At 43.8% G+C, this 21772-nt stretch overlaps 1 protein-coding gene across 1 annotated transcript in view; it reads right to left on the bottom strand.

Moving 5' to 3' along the window:
* Positions 1 to 21772, bottom strand: part of LOC115191022 (ciliary neurotrophic factor receptor subunit alpha) — a 489986-nt gene that overhangs the window by 43148 nt on the left and 425066 nt on the right. Inside the window, exon 6 of the mRNA XM_029749023.1 lies at positions 20125 to 20288. Within this exon, the coding sequence (XP_029604883.1) occupies positions 20125 to 20288 (164 nt within the window). The remainder of the gene's footprint in view (positions 1 to 20124; positions 20289 to 21772) is intronic.

Below are 21772 nucleotides of genomic sequence, written 5' to 3'. Positions count from 1 at the left end.
CACACCAGTCACACTACTAAACAAGCACTCTATCCACACTACTAAACAAGCACTCTATCCACACTACTAAACAAGCACTCTATCCACACTAGTCATACTAGTCACACTAGCCACACTAGTCACACTGGTCACACTAGCCACACTAGTCACACTGGTCACACTGGTCACACTAGCCACACTAGTCACACTAGCCACTCTAGTCACTCTATCCACACTAGTCACACTAAAAACATAATTTTACCAGGTTCCAGTAATGAAATTGTAATGACATTCCATCAGTGGTTTGAACTGGGAAATTGGCTTCTTTTGAAAATGTTGTCCTAGGCTCACTAAAACAACAAAAATACAAAACAAAAACATTACAAATGGGAAAGCAGCATCAATAGTGCTGTGGTGTTCCTATCAGTGGTGGTCCTATCAGTGGTGTTCCTATCAGTGGTGGTCCTATCAGTAGTGTTCCTATCAGTAGTGTTCCTATCAGTGGTGTTCCTATCAGTAGTGGTCCTATCAGTAGTGGTCCTATCAGTAGTGGTCCTATCAGTAGTGTTCCTATCAGTAGTGTTCCTATCAGTGGTGGTCCTATCAGTAGTGTTCCTATCAGTGGTGTTCCTATCAGTAGTGTTCCTATCAGTGGTGTTCCTATCAGTGGTGTTCCTATCAGTGGTGGTCCTATCAGTGGTGGTCCTATCAGTGGTGTTCCTATCAGTGGTGTTCCTATCAGTGGTGGTCCTATCAGTGGTGTTTCTATCAGTGGTGTTTCTATCAGTAGTGTTCTGGTGAGTGGTGTTCCTATCAGTGGTGTTCCTATCAGTGGTGTTCCTATCAGTGGTGTTCCTATCAGTGGTGTTCCTATCAGTGGTGTTCCTATCAGTGGTGTTCCTATCAGTGGTGTTCCTATCAGTAGTGTTCCTATCAGTGGTGTTCCTATCAGTGGTGTTCCTATCAGTGGTGGTCCTATCAGTAGTGTTCCTATCAGTAGTGTTCCTATCAGTGGTGGTCCTATCAGTAGTGTTCCTATCAGTGGTGGTCCTATCAGTAGTGTTCCTATCAGTGGTGTTCCTATCAGTAGTGTTCCTATCAGTGGTGTTCCTATCAGTAGTGTTCCTATCAGTAGTGTTCCTATCAGTGGTGTTCCTATCAGTGGTGTTCCTATCAGTGGTGTTCCTATCAGTGGTGTTCCTATCAGTGGTGTTCCTATCAGTAGTGTTCCTATCAGTGGTGTTCCTATCAGTAGTGTTCCTATCAGTGGTGTTCCTATCAGTGGTGTTCCTATCAGTGGTGTTCCTATCAGTGGTGTTCCTATCAGTGGTGTTCCTATCAGTGGTGGTCCTATCAGTGGTGGTCCTATCAGTAGTGTTCCTATCAGTGGTGGTCCTATCAGTAGTGTTTCTATCCGTAGTGTTCTGGTCAGTGGTGTTTCTATCAGTAGTGTTCCTATTAGTGGTGAAGACCCTGTACCCGGCCCAACAAGATTTTCCAATGGTGGGAAGGACCAAGCCCCGCCCGACTCCCGGCATGGAATCGTGCTACCCACAACCACCAGGACCAACACAGAAACCAAAACGTACAATAATCCCATCCCCACCCCTCACCCCTGATTGGAGGATCTCAAACATTTAAACTGTTTGTTTGTGTATATAATTATTCCAACAGTAATTAATTCCGCTCTTCAGACAGCCACAGCTCAATCCATCTTTCCCAATAAATCCTAGTTCTATCATTTCTCCTCCCAATACATGCCTTCATTCTCCCACAGTGTTTTGTTAGGGACTTGAACCTCCCCCATCTGCAACCTTTCTGCCCAAATCGCCCCAAAAATAAACAAGAGCACAATGATACTACCTATTGACTGACTGGTCTTTCAAATGCCCCAGAAATACAGTTTGCAGGTCCAAACGCTCCCTGATATCATGACCTAACAACCATTCCTGGACTCCAAAAACCAGCCACTGATGGACAGTACCAAGAGAGATGCTCTATACTATATCAAACTTTGATTTGATATAGATTCTGTTTCAGAGAGGCAGTCTGCACAAGGCTGACTGATCTATAGATTATGTTTCAGAGTGGCAGTCTGCACAAGGCTGACTGATCTATAGATTCTGTTTCAGAGAAGCAGTCTACACAAGGCTGACTGATCTATAGATTATGTTTCAGAGAGGCAGTCTGCACAAGGCTGACTGATCTATAGATTCTGTTTCAGAGTGACAGTCTGCACAAGGCTGACTGATCTATAGATTCTGTTTCAGAGTGGCAGTCTGCACAAGGCTGACTGATCTATAGATTCTGTTTCAGAGTGGCAGTCTGCACAAGGCTGACTGATTTATAGATTCTGTTTCAGAGAGGCAGTCTGCACAAGGCTGACTGATCTATAGATTCTGTTTCAGAGTGGCAGTCTGCACAAGGCTGACTGATCTATAGATTCTGTTTCAGAGTGGCAGTCTGCACAAGGCTGACTGATCTATAGATTCTGTTTCAGAGTGGCAGTCTGCACAAGGCTGACTGATCTATAGATTCTGTTTCAGAGTGGCAGTCTGCACAAGGCTGACTGATCTATAGATTCTGTTTCAGAGTGGCAGTCTGCACAAGGCTGACTGATCTATAGATTCTGTTTCAGAGTGGCAGTCTGCACAAGGCTGACTGATCTGTAGATTATGTTTCAGAGAAGCAGTCTGCACAAGGCTGACTGTTCAATGCGGCATAGTTGTCAACCTTCTTGACCGTAAGTGAAACTGATATATTTCACGATTTATGCTGTTAATTTTAAGCTATTTATAATTTTTATTCCTTTCTCTTTTGAGTAATTGCCTCTTCCATTTTTGTGGCAGAGGTCTGATGAGTTGGTTATAATTTGGTATTCAGCTACGTCTCCATACAGCTGGATTAACTGGTTGTATGATATAATTCTACCATTGCTGTTTACATTGTCATTCATAAACATGATACCTTCCTTATACAGGACATTCTCTCCAACAAAACTGGTCTTTCCTCTATCAGTACATTGGGGTTTAGCCATATTATTTGCTCTAATATAGATTCTAATATAATATAATATAGATTACTGCTGTTTAGATGTATATTTTACCATTAGTATCTATCTATTTATCCTGCTACAGGTCACTATTACTCCTGTTTATATGTATGTATGTACACGGTGAAAACACTGCAGCTTCTTTCAAAACTCTTTCAAACTTTTTTAATTTAAAACATTTTTTAAAGTTTAAAACATAGAGATCGGCCCGTAAATGGAGGCAGCTGCAGTCTGAATGCCGTGAGGGTGAAAGACAGTCAACTGACAGACCTGTTAGGGAATGCTTGGCGAGTTAGCTGGTTAACTAGTCTAACTATAAACTTAGCTAGCTACCTTGAACGGCAATAACAGAAACACCTAATTGCTAAAACATATTGACTCCTGTAGAAACCTACGCAGTGGTGAGAAAAGCGTGAAGCCGGATTTATCAAAGAAAGAAAGTGCCAATAGCATGGATAATCTCATGACGAGGATAAGGAGTCTAGGTATATACCGTAGATGGAAAAAAATATGGACTAAATGAAGCTGAGGATTGAAAAAGGAATGAATAGTAAAGTTGACAGATTACGTGCATCTTTGGAGTAAACCGTCCACTACAATAACACAGCTTTGAAGAAAGCCATCCAGGACAATAACACAGCTTTGGGGAAAACCGTCCACTACAATAACACAGCTTTGGAGAAAACTGTCCACTACAATAACACAGCTTTGGTGAAAAACCACCCAGGACATTCACACAGCTTTGGAGAAAAACCATCCAGGACATTCACACAGCTTTGGGGAAAAACCACCCAGGACAATCACACAGCTTTAGAGAAAAACCATCCAGGACATTCACACAGCTTTGCTGCTCCAACCGGAGAAAATAGCAAGCAGCTATGACACCACATAGCCGTTGAAGTTGTACGCCTGGAGACCGCCATAGAATCTCTAGAATCTGTAAGAACAGGCATTGCCAAAACAATATAGTTTGACCTAGATGTGTCTGTCATAGTGGCAGGACTGCTTGCCGATGAAAATGAGGAACTAATCTCCAAAGTGAACCAACTGATATCAGCAGGCCTGCAAAACAAAGGTGATCGTCGCTGAGAGAATGAGGGAAAGAGGAAAAGGTCCCAGGGTCGTGAAGGTAGAGTGTCTGTCCATGGAGGAGAAAGTGGCCCTGTTACAGAGGAGACAAAAGCTGCGAGGCCATCCTGATTTTAACAAAATCTCCTTTCGATCAGCCAAGTCCCACACCCATCGCCTTTATAATTCTACTTCAAGACGTTGCTGAGAGAAGTACCAGGAGGAATGCACTACTTCGTCATAGGAAGCGGACGGGTCATGAAACGAGATCAACCAGAGGGACAACACGGACAAGGACATGAGGTGGACAGACTTACTTCCGACTGAGGGGCTTCCCATCCTCTACCGCACTCCCTTTCAGTAGTACTTTGGAATTTTAACGAATGGACTACCTTGAACCATAAATTACCAACAACAATACCACAATCCTTATGCCCAGACACTGAAACACGTTTGCTTCGGCAATAAACTATTGATATTGTTTAGTATGGACACAACAGAAACACTCACGTGAAAGCCCCCAGGGGCTCCTGCACGGTGGGGCGGGCGCATGTGTAAAGTCTGAAATGATGAAAGCATATAAAATCGAAATCATCGAAAAAGCCGTAGAAGGAATTCTTGGTTTGCGTTCCGAACATAGGGAGTCAGATTATTGATTTGTTGTGTTATTTGCCACCTCACATGGGGTAGAGATGCATCCTCCTTCTCTAGTCATTAGTTAAGCCGAGTATATCTATAAATAGTATATCTATAAATAGTATATCTATAAAGAGTATATCTTTATGGGTCTATCTATAAATAATACATCTATGTGGTTCTTTCTGTAAATAGTATATCTTTATGGGTCTATCTATATATAGTATATCTATGTGAGTCTATCTACCTTTACATTTAAGTCATTTAGAAGACGCTCTTATCCAGAGCGACTTACAAATTGGTACATTCACCTTATGATATCCAGTGGAACAACCACTTTACAATAGTACATCTATATCCTTTAAAGGGGGGGAGGGGTTTTGGGGGGGGGGGTTAGAAGGATTACTTTATGCTATCCTAGGTATTCCTTGAAGAGGTGGGGTTTCAGGTGTCTCCGGAAGGTGGTTATTTCTATCAATAGTATATCTTTATGGGTCTATCTATAAATAGTATATCTATGTGAGTCTATCTATAAATAATACATCTATATGGTTATTTCTATCAATAGTATATATTTATGGGTCTATCTATAAATAGTATATCTATGTGAGTCTATCTATAAATAATACATCTATATGGTTCTTTCTATAAATAGTATATCTTTATGGGTCTATCTATAAATAGTATATCTATCTATAAATAATAGATCTATGTGGTTCTTTCTATAAATATTATATCTTTATGGGTCTATCTATAAATAGTATATCTCTACGGTTATTTCTATAAACAGTCTATCTGTATGTTATTTCTATAAATAGGCCTGTATAGGCTTGAAGAACATACCCCGTGTAGGCCTGAAGATACATACCCTGTATAGACCTGAAGATACATACCCTGTATAGACATACCCCATATAGACCTGTAGATACATACCCTGTATAGGCCTGAAGATACATACACTGTATAGGCCTGAAGATACATACCCTGTATAGGCCTGAAGATACATACCCTGTATAGGCCTGGGACAGAGACTACTGCAGCCCAAATGTCACCCTATTCCCTTTATAGTGCATTAATTTTGACCAGGGCCCAAAGGGAACTATATATTTGGGACGCATCCAGATACTTCCATCATCCTGTGCTGTGGCCAAGGAGGACTGATGTGTCTGTTAGGCCCTAGTGAACACAATGGACCATGAGACCTGAACTGAGCTGAGGCCATCAAGCCAAGGTTAGATGGGTCCTCAAATTACACTGCATAATTTATGGAGATGGAATGAGAAAGGAGAAGAGAGGAGGAGAGAGGACAGGAGAAGAGATGAGAGGAGAGGAGAAGAGAGGAATGGAAAGGAAAGGAGAAGAGAAGAGAAGAGAAGAGGAGAAGAGGAGAGGAGAAATTAGAGGCGCGAAGAGCAGAACAGAGTAGAAGAGAGGAGAGGAGAGGAGATTAGAATAGAAAATAATAGAATAGAGGAGAGGAGAATTTAGGCAAAAAGAAAGGAGATGAGAAGAGAAAACAGATGAGAGGAGATGAGAAGAGAGGAGAAAAGAGAAGAGATGAGATGAGGAGGTCTGGTATCAGGTATAATGGGTCTGGTATCAGGTATAATGGGTCTGGTATCAGGTTTAATGGGTCTGGTATCAGGTATACTGGGTCTGGTTTCAGGTATAATGGATGGAGGTCTGGTATCAGGTATAATGGATGGAGGTCTGGTATCAGGTATAATGGGTCTGGTATCGGGTATAATGGGTCTGGTATCAGGTATAATGGGCCTGGTATCAGGTATAATGGATGGAGGTCTGGTATCAGGTATAATGGGTCTGGTATCGGGTATAATGGGTCTGGTATCAGGTATAATGGGTCTGGTATCAGGTATAATGGGTCTGGTATCAGGTATACTGGGTCTGGTATCAGGTATAATGGATGGAGGTCTGGTATCAGGTATAATGGGTCTGGTATCGGGTATAATGGGTCTGGTATCAGGTATAATGGGCCTGGTATCAGGTATAATGGGTCTGGTATCAGGTATAATGGGTCTGGTATCAGGTATAATGGATGGAGGTCTGGTATCAGGTATACTGGGTCTGGTATAATGGATGGAGGTCTGGTATCAGGTATAATGGGTCTGGTATCAGGTATAATGGATGGAGGTCTGGTTTCAGGTATAATGGGTCTGGTATCAGGTATAATGGGTATGGTATCAGGTATAATGGGTCTGGTACCAGGTGCAATGGGTCTGGTATCAGGTGTAATAGATGGAGGTCTGGTATCAGGTATAATGGGTCTGGTACCAGGTATAATGGGTCTGGTATCAGGTATAATGGGTCTGGTATCAGGTATAATGGGTCTGGTATCAGGTATACTGGGTCTGGTATCAGATATAATGGGTCTGGTATCAGTTATACTGGGTCTGGTATCAGGTATAATGGATGGAGGTCTGGTATCAGATATAATGGGTCTGGTATCAGGTATAATGGGTCTGGTATCAGATATAATGGGTCTGGTATCAGGTATAATGGATGGAGGTCTGGTATCAGATATAATGGGTCTGGTATCAGGTATAATGGGTCTGATATCAGGTATAATGGGTCTGGTATCAGGTATACTGGGTCTGGTATCAGGTATACCGGGTCTGGTACCAGGTATAATGGGTCTGTATCAGGTATACTGGGTCTGGTATCAGGTATAATGTGTCTGGTACCAGGTGTAATGGGCCTGGTATCAGGTATAATGGGTCTGGTATCAGGTATAATGGGTCTGGTATCAGGTATACTGAATGTAGGTCTGGTATCAGATATAATGGGTCTGGTATCAGGTATAATGGGTCTGGTATCAGGTATAATGGGCCTGGTATCAGGTATACTGAATGTAGGTCTGTTATCAGATAAAATGGGTCTGGTACCAGGTATAATGGGTCTGGTATCAGGTATACTGGGTCTGGTACCAGGTATAATGGGTCTGGTATCAGGTATAATGGGTCTGGTATCAGGTTTAATGGGTCTGGTATCAGGTTTAATGGGTCTGGTATCAGGTATACTGGGTCTGGTACCAGGTATAATGGATGGAGGTCTGGTATCAGGTATAATGGGTCTGGTATCAGGTGTAATGGGTCTGGTATCAGGTATAATGGGTCTGGTACCAGGTATAATGGGTCTGGTATCAGGTATACTGGGTCTGGTATCAGGTATACCGGGTCTGGTACCAGGTATAATGGGTCTGTATCAGGTATACTGGGTCTGGTATCAGGTATAATGTGTCTGGTACCAGGTGTAATGGGCCTGGTATCAGGTATAATGGGTCTGGTATCAGGTATAATGGGTCTGGTATCAGGTATACTGAATGTAGGTCTGGTATCAGATATAATGGGTCTGGTATCAGGTATAATGGGTCTGGTATCAGGTATAATGGGCCTGGTATCAGGTATACTGAATGTAGGTCTGTTATCAGATAAAATGGGTCTGGTACCAGGTATAATGGGTCTGGTATCAGGTATACTGGGTCTGGTACCAGGTATAATGGGTCTGGTATCAGGTATAATGGGTCTGGTATCAGGTTTAATGGGTCTGGTATCAGGTTTAATGGGTCTGGTATCAGGTATACTGGGTCTGGTACCAGGTATAATGGATGGAGGTCTGGTATCAGGTATAATGGGTCTGGTATCAGGTGTAATGGGTCTGGTATCAGGTATAATGGGTCTGGTACCAGGTATAATGGGTCTGGTATCAGGTATAATGGGTCTGGTATCAGGTTTAATGGGTCTGGTATCAGGTTTAATGGTTCTGGTATCAGGTATACTGGGTCTGGTATCAGGTGTAATGGATTGAGGTCTGGTATCAGGTATAATGGGTCTGGTATCAGGTATAATGGGTCTGGTTTCAGGTTTAATGGGTCTGGTATCAGGTTTAATGGGTCTGGTATCAGGTATACTGGGTCTGGTATCAGGTGTAATGGATTGAGGTCTGGTATCAGATATAATGGGTCTGGTATCAGGTGTAATGGGTCTGGTATCAGGTATAATGGGTCTGGTACCAGGTATAATGGGTCTGGTACCAGGTATAATGGGTCTGGTACCAAGTATAATGGGTCTGGTATCAGATATAATGGGTCTGGTATCGGGTATAATGGGTCTGGTACCAGGTATAATGGGTCTGGTATCAGGTATAATGGATGGAGGTCTGGTATCAGGTATAATGGATGGAGGTCTGGTATCAGGTATAATGGGTCTGGTATCGGGTATAATGGATGAAGTTCTGGTATCAGGTATAATGGGTCTGGTATCAGGTATAATGGATGAAGGTCTGGTATCAGGTATAATGGATGAAGGTCTGGTATTAGGTATACTGGGTCTGGTATCAGGTATAATGGATGGAGGTCTGGTATCAGGTATAATGGGTCTGGTATCAGGTATAATGGATGAAGGTCTGGTATCAGGTATAATGGATGGAGGTCTGGTATCAGGTATAATGGGTCTGGTATCAGGTATAATGGTCTGGTATCAGGTATAATGGTTCTGGTATCAGGTATAATGGGTCTGGTACCAGGTGTAATGGGTCTGGTACCAGGTGTAATGGGTCTGGACAAAAATCAGTTAACCACCTAACCGAGGAACTCATTTAACCTTGCGCAATACCCTCGATGCAGTTGCACCCCTAAAAACTAAAAACATTTGTCATAAGAAACTAGCTCCCTGATATACAGAAAATACCCGAGCTCTGAAGCAAGCTTCCAGAAAATTGGAACAGAAATGGCGTCACACCAAACTGGAAGTTTTCTGAATAGCTTGGAAAGACAGTACCGTGCAGTATCGAAGAGCCCTCACTGCTGCTCGATCATCCTATTTTTCCAACTTAATTGAGGAAAATAAGAACAATCCGAAATTTCTTTTTGATACTGTCGCAAAGTTAACTAAAAAGCAGCATTCCCCAAGAGAGGATGGCTCTCACTTCGCAGTGATGAATTCATGAACTTCTTTGAGGAAAAGATCATGATCATTAGAAAGCAAATTACGGACACCTCTTTAAATCTGGGTATTCCTCCAAAGCGCCGTTGTCCTGAGTCTGCACAACCCTGCCAGGACCTAGGATCAAGGGAGACACTAAAGTGCTTTAGTACTATATCTCTTGACACAATGATGAAAATAATCATGGCCTCTAAACCTTCAAGCTGCATACTGGACCCTATTCCAACTAAACTACTGAAAGAGCTGCTTTCTGTGCTTGGCCCTCCTATGTTGAACATAATAAACGGCTCTCTATCCACCGGATGTGTACCAAACTCACTAAAAGTGGCAGGAATAAAGCCTCTCTTGAAAAAGCCAAATCTTGACCCAGAAATTATAAAAAACTATCGGCCTATATCGAATTTTCTATTCCTCTCAAAATTTTTTGAAAAAGCTGTTGCGCAGCAACTCACTGCCTTCCTGAAGACAAACAATGTACACGAAACGCTTCAGTCTGGTTTTAGACCCCATCATAGCACTGAGACTGCACTTGTGAAGGTGGTAAATGACCTTTTAATGACGTCAGACCGAGGCTCTGCATCTGTCCTCGTGCTCCTAGATCTTAGTGCTGCTTTTGATACCATCGATCACCACATTCTTTTGGAGAGATTGGAAACCCAAATTGGTCTACATGGACAAGTTCTGGCCTGGTTTAGGTCTTATCTGTCGGAAAGATATCAGTTTGTCTCTGTGAATGGTTTGTCCTTTGACAAATCAACTGTAAATTTCGGTGTTCCTCAAGGTTCCGTTTTAGGACCACTATTGTTTTCACTATATATTTTACCTCTTGGGGATGTCATTCGAAAACATAATGTTACATTTCACTGCTATGCGGACAACACACAGCTGTACATTTCAATGAAACTTGGTGAAGCCCCAAAATTGCCCTCGCTAGAAGCCTGTGTCTCAGACATAAGGAAGTGGATGGCTGCAAACTTTCTACTCTTAAACTCGGACAAAACAGGAGGTCTGGTCCCAAGAAACAAAGAGATCTTCTGTTGAATCTGACAATTAATCTGGATGGTTGTACAGTCGTCTCAAATAAAACTGTGAAGGACCTCGGCGTTACTCTGGACCCTGATCTCTCTTTTGAAGAACATATCAAGACTGTTTCAAGGACAGCTTTTTTCCATCTACGTAACATTGCAAAAATCATAAACTTTCTGTCCAAAAATGACGCAGAAAAATTAATCCATGCCTTTGTTACTTCTAGGTTGGACTACTGCAATGCTCTACTTTCCGGCTACCCGGATAAAGCACTAAATAAACTTCAGTTAGTGCTAAATACGGCTGCTAGAATCCTGACTAGAACCCAAAAATTTGATCATATTACTCCAGTGCTGCCTCCCTAAACTGGCTGCCTGTTAAGGCAAGGGCTGATTTCAAGGTTTTACTGCTAACCTACAAAGCATTACATGGGCTTGCTCCTACCTATCTTTCCGATTTGGTCCTGCCGTACATACCTACACGTACGCTATGGTCACAAGACGCGGGCCTCCTAATTGTTCCCAGAATTTCTAAGCAAACAGCTGGAGGCAGGGCTTTCTCCTATAGAGCTCCATTTTTATGGAATAGTCTGCCTACCCATGTGAGAGACGCAGACTCAGTCTCAACCTTTAAGTCTTTACTGAAGACACATCTCTTCAGTAGGTCCTATGATTAAGTGTAGTCTGGCCCAGGGGTGTGAAGGTGAACGGAAAGGCTGGAGCAACGAACCGCCCTTGCTGTCTCTGCCTGGCCGGTTTCCCCTCTTTCCACTGGGATTCTCTGCCTCTACCCCTATTACAGGGGCTGAGTCACTGGCTTACTGGTGCTCTTCCATGCCGTCCCTACGAGGGGTGCGTCACTTGAGTGGGTTGAGTCACTGACGTTGTCTTCCTGTCCGGGTTGGTGCCCCCCCTCGGGCTGTGCCATGGCGGAGATCTTTGTGGGCTATACTCGGCCTTGTCCCGGGATGGTATGTTGGTGGTTGGAGATATCCCTCCAGTGGTGTGGAGGCTGTGCTTTGGCAAAGAGGGTGGGGTCCTACCTGTTTGGCCCTGTCCAGGGGTTTCATCGGATGGGGCCACAGTGTCTCGTGACCCCTCCTGTCTCAGCCTCCAGTATTTATGCTGCAGTAGTTTATGTGTCGGGGGGCTAGGGTCAGTCTGTCACATCTGGAGTATTTCTCTTGTCTTTTCCGGTGTCCTGTGTGAATTTAAATATGCTCTCTCTAATTCTCTTTTTCTCCTTCTTTCTCTCTCTCGGAGGACCTGAGCCCTAGGACCATGCCTCAGGACTACCTGGCTTGATGACTCCTTGCTGTCCCCAGTTCACCTGTCCGTGCTGCTGCTCCAGTTCCAACTGTTCTGCCTGCAGCTATGGAACCCTGACTTGTTCACCGGACGTGCTACCTGTCCCAGACCTGTTGTCCCAGACCTGCTGGAACCCTGACCTATTCACCGGATGTGCTACCTGTCCCAGACCTGCTGTTTTCAACTCTCTAGAGACAGCAGGAGCGGTAGAGATACTCTCAAAGATCGGCTATGAAAAAGCCAACTGACACTTACTCTTGTGTTACTGACTTGTTGCACCCTCGACAACTACTATGATTATTATTATTTGACAATGCTGGTCATTTATGAACATTTGAACATCTAGGCCATGTGCTGCACAGCCAGAAGAGGACTGGCCACCCCTCATAGCCTGGTTCCTCTCAAGGTTTCTTCCTAGGTTTTGGCCTTTCAAGGGAGTTTTTCCTAGCCACCGTGCTTCTACACCTGCATTGCTTGCTGTTTGGGGTTTTAGGCTGGGTTTCTGTACAGCACTTTGAGATATCAGCTGATGTAAGAAGGGCTATATAAATACATTTGATTTGATTTGATTTGATTTGGTATCAGGTATAATGGGTCTGGTACCAGGTATAATGGATGGAGGTCTGGTATCAGGTATAATGGGTCTGGTATCAGGTATAATGGATGGAGGTCTGGTATCAGGTATGATGGGTGGAGGTCTGGTATCAGGTATAATGGGTCAGGTATCAGGTATAATGGGTCTGGTATCAGGTATAATGGGTTGGGTATCAGGTTGAATGGAGAAACATGGCTGATGTGGTAGATTGGACAGACGACTGAGGGGGTATATTAATGGAAGATAGCCCTTGGCTAAGGTTGTTGACATCCCACTTTCAAACGTGCAAGTGTGAACAGTTGCTTAGCTCTGGGCTAAAATCTCACTTAGATTAAAGAGGCTGTTAGCTTTGGTTTAAAATCTCACTTAGATTAAAGAGGATGTTAGCCTTGGGCTAAATGCACTGTGAGCACAGCTTCATAAACAATGCATAGCTTTTTTCCCACATAGTCAAATCCTACAGTGAATGTGAAAGCCATAAAGATCCTATAATGCATATCGGGATTACATACGGTATGTCATTCCATTGGTACTTTAGGAATGAATGTTCATTTGTTTATTTTAGGATACCTTCGAGAAACGAGGCAACGGATGATACAGAGGTGAGATGTGGTTAGGGAGGAAGAGAAAGAGCGAGAAAGAGAGAGAAAGAGAGAGAAAGAGAGAGGCAGGGAGGGGACGGACAGACAGACAGATCGTTTTTCACACACTTATATCTGTATCCCAAATGGAACCCTATTCCCTATATAGTGCACTACTTTAGACCAGGGCCCTATGGAACCCTATTCCCTATATAGTGCACTACTATAGACCAGGGCCCTATGGAACCCTATTCCCTATATATAGTGCACTCCTTTACACCAGAGCCCTATGGAACCCTATTCCCTATATAGTGCACTACTTTGGACCAGAGCCCTATGGCTCTATGGCTCATGGTCTGGGGCGGTGTGTCACAGCATCATCGGACTGAGCTTGTTGTCATTTCAGGCAATCTCAACGCTGTGCGTTACAGGGAAGACATCCTCCTCCCTCATGTGGTACCCTTCTTGCAGGCTCATCCTGACATGACCCTCCAGTATGACAATGCCACCAGCCATGCCTCTCGTTCTGTGCATGATTTCCTGCAAGACAGGAATGTCAGTGTTCTGCCATGGCCAGCAAAGAGCCAGGATCTCAATCCCATTGAGCACGTCAGGGACCGATTGGATCGGAGGGTGAGGGCCATTTCCCCCAGAAATGTCCGGGAACTTGCAGGTGCCTTGGTGGAAGAGTGGGGTAACATCTCACAGCAAGAACGGGCAAATCTGGTTCAGTCCATGAGGAGGAGATGCACTGCAGTACTTAATGCAGCTGGTGGCCACACCAGATACTGACTGTCACTTTTGATTTTGACCCCCCTTTTGTTCAAAGAAACATTATTCAATTTCTGTTAGTCACATGTCTGTGGAACTTGTTCAGTTTATGTCTCAGTTGGTGAATCTTATCTTCATACAAATATTTACACGTTAAGTTTGCTGAAAATAAACGCAGTTGACAGTGAGAGGACGTTTATTTTTTTGCTGAGTTAACTTTAGTCATTTTATGGGGGTTCAATACTTTACCATTGATGATTTGGAAAACTTTCACTTTTACTTCACTACATTCCTAAATAAAATAATGTACTTTTTTACTCCATACATTATCACTGACATCTAAAGTACTCATTCCATTTTGAACAAAACATGACAAAACATAATCCAATTCACCGACTATTCATGAGAACATACCTGGTCATCCCTACTGACTCTGATCTGGAGGACTCACTAAACAGAGAACATCCCTGGTCATCCCTACTGCCTCTGATCTGGAGGACTCACTAAACAGAGAACATCCCTGGTCATCCCTACTGCCTCTGATCTGGAGGACTCACTAAACAGAGAACATCTCTGGTCATCCCTACTGCCTCTGATCTGGAGGACTCACTAAACAGAGAACATCCCTGGTCATCCCTACTGCCTCTGATCTGGAGGACTCACTAAACAGAGAACATCCCTGGTCATCCCTTCTGCCTCTGATCTGGAGGACTCACTAAACAGAGAACATCCCTGGTCACCCCTACTGCCTCTGATCTGGAGGACTCACTAAACAGAGAACATCCCTGGTCATCCCTACTGCCTCTGATCTGGAGGACTCACTAAACAGAGAACATCCCTGGTCACCCCTACTGCCTCTGATCTGGAGGACTCACTAAACAGAGAACATCCCTGGTCATCCCTACTGCCTCTGATCTGATGGACTCATTAAATACACATGCTTCCTTTTTAAATTATGTCTGAGGGTTGGAATGTGCCCCTTGCTACCCGTAATTTGAAAAAACAAGAAAATGATGCCGTCTGGTTTGCTTAATATAAGCAATTTTTATATAATTAATATCTTGACTTTTGACGCTGATGTATATTTAAAACTACATTCTTATAGACTTTAACTCAAGTAATATTTTACTGGGTGACTTTCACTTTTACTTGATTAATTTTCTTTGTGCGTGTGTGTGTGTGTGTGTTGTGTGTGTGCATGCGTGAATCTTTGTGTGAATGTGTGTGTGTCTGTGCATGTGAATGGTGTGAGTGTGTGTGTGTCTGTGCATATTTGTGTGTGTGTGTGTGTGTGTGTGTGTGTGTGTGTGTGTGTGTGTGTGTGTGTGTGTGTGTGTGTGTGTGTGTGTTGGTCTACCATTTGCAAGAGATGATAATGGTTCATTGGTATTCTCCATGTGGAGCAGAATAAATTATACGGGCAGTAAATATTACCCTTCAACCTTATTAAACGCTAGTGAATGATTTAACACACAGCATGACAACATGACAGCATGACAGCATGATTCATCTGTAGTCGTCTTCTTTTGGATTAATCAGTTTAAGAACAATAGCATTTCAACAGATATAAGGATCACACACATTGGGTTGTCATAAACATGGCATATCAAGCGTTAACAAATTGCATTGCTGATGGCTTGACTAAATCTGTTGTCAGTGTGAGTTGGATGGATTGTTTTGAAGAGTGAGAAAGAGAAACCTTTCAAAACAATATTCTGGCGTACATTCCCATTAAAGACATTTCACAGTGAGGGGTCACACATGTAACTTATTACCATATCATTGTGAAAACTCTTCCTGACATTCTGCTCTGACGGAGGAAGCTTTTCCCAAGCATATTATTGTTGTGAAAGCTTTGAGTGACAGTTTAGAACACATTCCATATTCAGTTTAACAGGCTTTTGTCCAGATAGAAACATGAACCCTGCTATGCCCTGTGTACGTCCCAAATCACATCCTATTCAATTTAAAGGGCCAATAGGGCTCTGGTCTAAAGTAGTGCACTATATAGGGAATAGGGTTCTATAGGGCTCTGGTCTAAAGTAGTGCACTATATAGGGAATAGGGTTCTTTAGGGTTCTGGTCTAAAGTAGTGCACTATATAGGGAATAGGGTTCTATAGGGCTCTGGTCTAAAGTAGTGCACTATATAGGGAATAGGGTTCCATAGGGCTCTGGTCTAAAGTAGTGCACTATATAGGGAATAGGGTTCCATAGGGCTCTGGTCTAAAGTAGTGTACTATATAGGGAATAGGGTTCCATAGGGTTCTGGTCTAAAGTAGTGCACTACATAGGGAATAGGGTGCCATTTAAGATATATGCATTCATCACAACAACCTCTCAACTACCTGACCTCTGAACATTACCACAACTTATAAATGACACATCTATGCAGAATGTTTATGCCTAGTTCACCGCCTAGTTCACCGCCTTGTTCACCGCCTTGTTCACCGCCTAGTTCACCGCCTAGTTCATCTCCTAGTTCACCACCTAGTTCACCACCTAGTTCACCACCTAGTTCACCACTTAGTTCACCACCTAGTTCACCACCTAGTTCACCATCTAGTTCACCGCCAAGTTCACCGCCAAGTTCATCTCAAAGTTCATCTCCTAGTTCACCGCCTAGTTCATCTCCTAGTTCACCACCTAGTTCACCACCTAGTTCACCTCCTAGTTCACCACCTAGTTCACCGCCTTGTTCACCGCCTTGTTCACCACCTAGTTCACCACCTAGTTCACCACCTAGTTCACCACTTAGTTCACCACCTAGTTCACCACCTAGTTCACCATCTAGTTCACCGCCAAGTTCACCGCCAAGTTCATCTCAAAGTTAATCTCCTAGTTCACCGCCTAGTTCATCTCCTAGTTCACCACCTAGTTCACCACCTAGTTCACCTCCTAGTTCACCACCTAGTTCACCGCCTTGTTCACCGCCTTGTTCATATCCTAGTTCACCGCCTAGTTCACAGCCAAGTACACCGCCTAGTTCATCGCCTAGTTCACCACCTAGTTAATCTCCTAGTTCATTACCTTGTGAATCAATAATACAGTATATTGTCCTGGAAGAAATGTGAGCCCTGTCCTCTGTAATATAGCTAGCTTAATCAAAACATAGCCTAACATTCTGCAAACACAATCAACCAGTGATGTAGGGAATCTGAACTCTGGCATCAGCGCAGAAGTCAGTTATATAACTTATTCTGTACATTAGTCATCTTTGCTAAAGGTTTATGCCACAGCTAACTGACAAAATAAAGGTTTATTCTGCAGCGAACTGCCAAAATAAAGGTATATTCTGCAGCTAACTGCCAAAATAAAGGTTTATTCTGTAGCTAACTGCCAAAATAAAGGTTTATTCTGCAGCTAACTGCCAAAATAAAGGTTTATTTTGCAGCTAACTGCCAAAATAAAGGTTTATTCTGCAGTTAACTGCCAAAATAAAGGTTTATTCTGCAGCTAACTGACAAAATAAAGGTTTATTCTGCAGCGAACTGCCAAAATAAAGGTTTATTCTGCAGCGAACTGCCAAAATAAAGGTTTATTCTGCAGCGAACTGCCAAAATAAAGGTTTATTCTGCAGCTAACTGCCAAAATAAAGGTTTATTCTGCAGCTAACTGACAAAATAAAGGTTTATGCTACAGCGAACTGACAAAATAAAGCTAAAGCTTGAGTAAATGGGGGATACAAAGTATATTGAAAGCAGGTGCTTCCACACAGGTGTGCAATTAACAATCCATCCTGCTTAGGGTCTTGTATTGCCCATTATTTTGGCTACCATGGCTCTCAGTCAGATCGTAACCAAATTGAAGACTTATGGGAGATTCTTGAGCGACGCCTGAGACAGTGATTTTCACCACCATCAACAAAGCACCAAATGATGGAATTTCTTAGTGAAGAATGGTGTCACATCACACCAATAGAGTTTCAGACAGCTGTAGAATCTATGCCAAGGTGCACTGAAGCTGTTCTGGCGACTTGTGGTGGTCCAACGCCCTATTAAGACACTCTGTTGGTGTTTCCTTTATGTTGTCAGTTGCCTGTGTATGGCTGAGGTTGTGGAGAGTCATTTGAAAAATATTTTACTTGTACTTAAAAAATGTATCCTTGACCCTCACCCTGCAGCTACAGCTGGAACAAACATCTATAACTCACGTGTTGAGTGTGTGTGTGTGTGTTACATGTGTATCTATAACTCACGTGTTGAGTGTGTGTTGCTGATAGACAACAATCATTTGTTCACCTCTTCCACGCTGACTTTACGGAATTCAAAAGTACAATTCTTGTCTTTCAGAGTTTCGTCAGATATACTTGGATGTGTAGTGTCAGCGTTTGTTGCTGGCATGGCATCCCTAAGTTTGTTTATCTTGCCAATGAAAAAGTAATTGGAGAAGTTGGCAATATCAGTTGGCTTTGTGATGAATGAGCCATCTGATTCAATGAATGAAGGATCCGAGTTGGCTTTTTTCCTCCAAATGTCATTTAAGGTGCCCCAAAGCTATTTACTATCATTCTTTATATAATTTATCTTTGTTTCACAGTATAGTTTCTTTTTATTTAGTTTAGTCACACGATTTCTTAATTTGCAGTACGTTTGCCAATCAGTTGGGCAGCCAGACTTATTTGCCCTACCTTTTGCCTCATCCCTCTCAACCAATTTTTCAATTCCTCATCAATCCAAGGGGATTTAACAGTTTTTACAGTCATGTTCTTAATGGGTGCTTATTAGTAACTGGAATAAGTAGTTTCATAAATGTGTCCAGTGCAGTGTCTGGTTGCTCCTCATTACACACCACAGACCAGCAAATATTCTTTACATCATCAACATATGAATCACTACAATACTTATTGTATGACCTCTTATACACTATATTAGGCCCAGCCTTTGGAACTTTGTTTTCCTAGATATGGCTACTATATTGTGATCATTACATCCTATGGATTTGGATACTGCTTTAAAGCACATATCTGCAGGGTTAGTAAAGATGCGATCAATACATGATGATTTAATTCCTGTGCTGTTTGTAACTACCCTGGTAGGTTGACTGGTAATCTGAACCAGGTTGCAGGCACTGGTTACAGTTTGAAGCTTTTTCCTGACTGGGCAGCTTGATGATAGCCAGTCAATATTTAAATCACCCAGAAAATATACTTCTCTGTTGATATCACATACATTATCAAGCATTTCACACATTATCCCAGATACTGACTGTTAGCACTTGGTGGTCTATAGCAGCTTCCCACCAGAATGGGCTTTAGGTGAGGCAGATGAACCTGTAGCCATATTACTTCAACAGTATTTAACATTAGATCGTTTCTAATCTTTACAGGAATGTGGTTCTGAATATAGACTGCAACACCGCCCCCGTTGGAATTTCTGTCCTTTCTGTAGATGTTATAACCATGTATTGCTACCACTGTATCATCAAAGGTATTATCTAAGTGAGTTTCAGAGATAGTCAGAATATGAATGTCATCTGGTACTAGCAAGTTATTGACTTCATGGACCTTGTTTCTCAGGCTGTTTATGTTAATCTGGGCTATTTTTATCACTTTTCTGTGTTGCTTGATTGTTTTTAATGCTTTACTGGGAAGCTGATCAGAAGTAGACATGCTCATGTTATTTACATTGGAGCTGATAGTGCAGGGTGAGCTGCATAAAGTGGTCTTCCTACTATTGAATACCGCCTCTGTGCTAACAGTGTTACTCTGGGTTACAGGCTCATGATTACTGTTACAATAGCTGGAGGATAAACAGATGTATTCGGTGCAATTAGGGGTACATAAATTAATTACTTGCTTGTGTTTGCCAATGCCCCAAAGATCATATACATTTGATGCAGCATTAGGACGACTCATTGTCACAATGGTAGGTATGAATTGAGCTGATCTTGGATCATTTACCAGTCATTGTTGAGTGTGTGTTGAGTGTGTTGAGTGTGTGTGTGTTACACTTGTATCTACAACTCACGTGTTGCCACTGGTCTCTGATGAGGGGCCTGTATCTATAACTCACGTGTTGCCACTGGTCGCTGATGAGGGGCCTGTATCTATAACTCACGTGTTGCCACTGGTCCCTGATGAGGGGCCTGTATCTATAACTCACGTGTTGCCATTGGTCCCTGATGAGGGGCCTGTATCTATAACTCACGTGTTGCCATTGGTCTCTGATGAGGGGCCTGTATCGTAGGAAGTACTTCAGGGGGAAGCTCTCTACATCTGGCCAGGTAGAAGGGCTATTCCAGGTGACCTCCAGACGACGAACGTTGTTAGGGATGGGCGTGGCCACCACCTTCTCAGGGGGGTCTGGCTTCACTGCAGGGAGAGAGGAGAGACATCACATCAGACAATACAGTACACAGGGACATTGACTAAGTTGTAGACCGTTTTGGGACACAGTACAGGACAGTGGACATGTAGTTACAGCACAGAAAAATACATTGTTGAATACAGATCATCACATGGACAAATTGATGAATGGTTAGAGGACAAACAGGAATTTGATCAAGTGTGAGACATAGAGAAAGACTAAATGGAGTACGAAGAACAGTGGTAACAATTGGTCCCCCGTGTCCTCTGGACTGGGTAAGAGCTCTGAAGGCCCTCGGGGGGCTGGGTAGGACCTCTGAAGGCCAGCGGGGGACCTGGGTAGGACCTCTGAAGGCCAGCGGGGAACCTGGGTAAGAGCTCTGAAGGCCCTCGGGGGGCTGGGTAGGACCTCTGAAGGCCAGCGGGGGGCTGGGTAGGACCTCTGAAGGCCCTCTGGGACCTCTGAAGGCCCTCTGGGACCTAGGTAGGACCTCTGAAGGCCCTCTGGGACCTCTGAAGGCCATAGGGGGGCTGGGTAGGACCTCTGAAGGCCATCGGGGGGCTGGGTAGGACCTCTGAATGCCTCCCGGGACCTGGGTAAGACCTCTGAAGGCCCACTGGGGGCTGGGTAGGACTTCAGAAGACCTCCTGGGACCTCTGAAGGCCCTCGGGGACCTGGGTAGGACCTCTGAAGGCCCTCTGAGGGCTGAGTAGGACCTTTGAAGGCCCTCGGAGACCTGGGTAAGACCTCTGTGGGCTGGGTAGGACCTCTGAAGGCCATCGGGGACCTGGGTAGGACCTCTGAAGGTCCTTTGGGGGCTGGGTAGGACCTCAGAAGGCCTCCTGGGGGCTGGGTTGGATCTCTGAAGGCCCTCTGAACCTGGATAGGACCTCTGAAGGCCCTCGGGGACCTGGGTAGGACCTCTGAAGGCCCTCGGGGACCTGGGTAGGACCTCTGAAGGCCCTCAGGGTCCAAGTAGGACCTCTGAAAGGCTCTCGGGGCGCCATGTAGGACCTCTGAAGGCCCTCTGGGGACCTGGGTAGGACCTCTGAAGGCCCTCGGGGGGCCATGTAGGCCCTCTGAAAGGCCCTCTGGGGGCTGGGTAGGACCTCTGAAGGTCTAGCTCAGTGAAGGCTGCAGGGAAGAGTGAATTCTGCAGGGAAGAGTGAAGGCTTCAGCTCAGAGTGAAGGCTGCAGCTCAGAGTGAAGGCTGCAGCTCAGAGGGAAGGCTGCAGCTCAGTGAAGGCTGCAGGGAAGAGTGAATTCTGCAGGGAAAAGTGAACACTGCAGAAAAGTGTGAAGGTTGCAGGGAAGAGGGTGGATAAGTTGAATGCTGTGTTTGTGTGTGTTGAGCCTGGGAAGTGTTTTGAGAATGCAATGCTGTTTCTACTCTGTATGGTGTCTCTGTGGTATTTTGGGATCAGTGTGTTTACTTTGTGGTTTAGCTCCAACCACTGGGGCAAGCAAGGCTGGGACTGGACAGGACAAA

The sequence above is a fragment of the Salmo trutta genome, unplaced genomic scaffold (assembly GCF_901001165.1).
Source record: "Salmo trutta unplaced genomic scaffold, fSalTru1.1, whole genome shotgun sequence".
Lineage (NCBI taxonomy): Eukaryota > Metazoa > Chordata > Actinopteri > Salmoniformes > Salmonidae > Salmo > Salmo trutta.
This window is presented reverse-complemented; position numbering and strand designations above follow the sequence as displayed.